Source organism: Alexandromys fortis, unplaced genomic scaffold (genome assembly GCF_014885135.2).
Source record: "Alexandromys fortis isolate MF-2015 unplaced genomic scaffold, M_Fortis_MF-2015_v1.1 scaffold_338, whole genome shotgun sequence".
NCBI classification, from domain to species: Eukaryota; Metazoa; Chordata; class Mammalia; order Rodentia; family Cricetidae; genus Alexandromys; species Alexandromys fortis.
The window spans coordinates 571,606-573,932 of record NW_026068212.1 but is presented as its reverse complement, the minus strand read 5'-3'; the positions used below and the strand labels follow the sequence as shown (position 1 = coordinate 573,932).

General features: G+C 40.4%; 1 protein-coding gene across 1 annotated transcript in view; it reads left to right on the top strand.

Moving 5' to 3' along the window:
• The window catches only part of Il23r (interleukin 23 receptor), a 62,108-nt gene extending 61,050 nt beyond the window's left edge, over window positions 1-1,058 (top strand). The window contains exon 11 of the mRNA XM_050130332.1: window positions 221-1,058. Coding sequence (XP_049986289.1) covers window positions 221-877 — 657 coding nt within the window. The 3' untranslated portion in view covers window positions 878-1,058. The remainder of the gene's footprint in view (window positions 1-220) is intronic.
• The last annotated feature ends 1,269 nt before the right edge of the window (window positions 1,059-2,327 follow it).

The window sequence follows — 2,327 nt, the reverse complement described above, 5'->3', positions numbered from 1 at the left end:
AGGGAAGGGAAGGGAAGGGAAGGGAAGGGAAGGGAAGGGAAGGGAAGGGAAGGGAAGGGAAGGGAAGGGAAGGGAAGGGAAGGGAAGGGAAGGGAAGGGAAGGGAAGGGAGAAGGCAACTTTCAGCCCTAACTCAATCATTCAGTTGATTCCTTTGAGTAGTTTTTGTTTTGAGGGTTGTTTTGTTTGTAAAATGACATAATGTCTTTTTTTTTTTCTAGGAACAAAGTGTACATGAGGATAATACTGCCAGTGAGCAGGACCTGTATGTGGATCCTGTGGTTACAGAGGTAAGTGAAACCACTCCCCTGGAACACAAGCCTACAGGTTACAAGGAAGAAAAGCTCGTGGGCCTCCTGGAGACCAGAGACTGTCCGTTAACAATGCTGTCTACCAGCTCTTCTGTTGTGTATATTCCCGATCTCAACACTGGCTACAAACCCCAGATTTCAAATGTTCCTCCTGAGGAAAACCATTTTATTACCAGAGATGAGGAGTCTACAGCTCTTGAGGCCACAGGTGACTGCTTTGCCAGATTGAAAACATACCCCAACTTTGCATTTTCTTCTTCATGTACAACTTTACTAAGCAAAACACTAATTCTTGATGAATTGAACCTCGTTTTAAATCAAGATGCTTTCAATCCTCTTGAAATACAAAACTCAAGACAGGAGGAAACCACCATGATTTTGGAAAGTGGCTCACCCAGTGAAACCATCCCAGAGCAGACCCTGCTTTCTGATGAATTTGTCTCCTGCTTGGCAATCCAGAGTGAGGACTTGCCATCTGTTAATTCTTACTTTCCACAGAACATTTTGGAAAGCCAATTCAGTGGGATTTCACTCTTCAAAAGTAGGCTATCCTGTCAAAGTCAGTGAGAGAAGCTGCCTTTCCACTGAAGGCCAAATCTTCCCTCAAAAGAAGTATACTTACACTCGCAAGATGCCAGGAATGAACCCTCCTCGTTGGCAAAACAAAACAAAAACATTGAGAGTAGATTTGCTTGCTTACTTTCATTTTCATTTTTTAATATTCCCACTTGAGACAGGCTCTCACATAGCCAAGCTTGACTCCAACGCACTACAAGGCTAAGGATGACTGAACTCCTATGTTTCCTGCCTCTTCTCAAGTGCTAGGATTAAAGGTGTGCGCCTCCAGGACTATTTCTTTCATAGTTTCTTCATTAAGTTGTACAAAATAACTCTGTTTGTATAAAGAATAAATAGTGAAGAATACATACTAGTGAAATGTAGGTCTTTAAAATCAAAACGTGAATATTTCCTTGCAAAGGCAGAATCAAGCATAATTTTCATCTTATCACTTAAAGTTAGATATAGAACCAGAAATAGAGACTAGCTGCTAATTAACATACTTGCTTATTGTTCTTCCACTATTTTCTTTGTTTTGGATTAAAAATTTGTAATCCAAATGGGGCTGATTTTTCCATTCAGGTTAAAAGTGGTGGGCATCATGCTGTGGCAAACACCAGTATTTACATTCTAACAGAAATCATGCCAGGGGGTAGGCACGGGATTAGCAAAACAGGTGGTTTGACTGTTATTCTCAACTAGCTGTTGAGGATCTCAGAAAACCGCCATGAAAACAGATACATATCCTACTCTGGAATGGTGGACACCCACTATATCTACCCTTGTTCTATAGCCAGTGTCTGCTGCAGACATTGCAATTTGCTCCCTACATGCCTCAATTTACCTTCTTCTCATTCTCTGAAGCTCCAAAGTAGAACAACTAGTCCCAATGTAAAAAGCTTAGAACCTGATGGAAAAATTTGTTGTTTATCCTAAAATATGTGTGTTTTGTTGTATTTTATATAATCTAAAAAAGAAGCTGAGTGTCACTCACAAAATTGTAATTGTTAAATACCCTGACTTGTAAATTATGATAACTTTGCTTTAGTCTTCTCTAAGGGAAGACTGCCAGTAAGGGAAAGGGGTAGGTTATATTTGATGCAAAATGCCAGGACAGATCACCTTCGTTTGTTGACTGATCTGGTCTATTGAGAAGGATATTTACATAGGCCATTTCATTGTAATCATAAATCTAATGCATTTAGAAAGCTTTAGTCCAGTTTTAGGGATGAAAGCAAAGAGTTCTTTGCTCATCTGTCGATGCTTCCGGAACAGTGTGTGCCTCTCACCCCAGGCACCCCAGGCGGTGTGAAGGGAGCAGCAGTTTTGGGTATCTCCTCCCACCACTTGCCTTTTTTCATGTTCAGCACAGGAAAAACTTTTTTTTTTTAAATTAGCTTACAAAGTAGCAGGTTTCTTTGTGGCTTTAACATATATACTCAGTTTTGGCTGACACTCT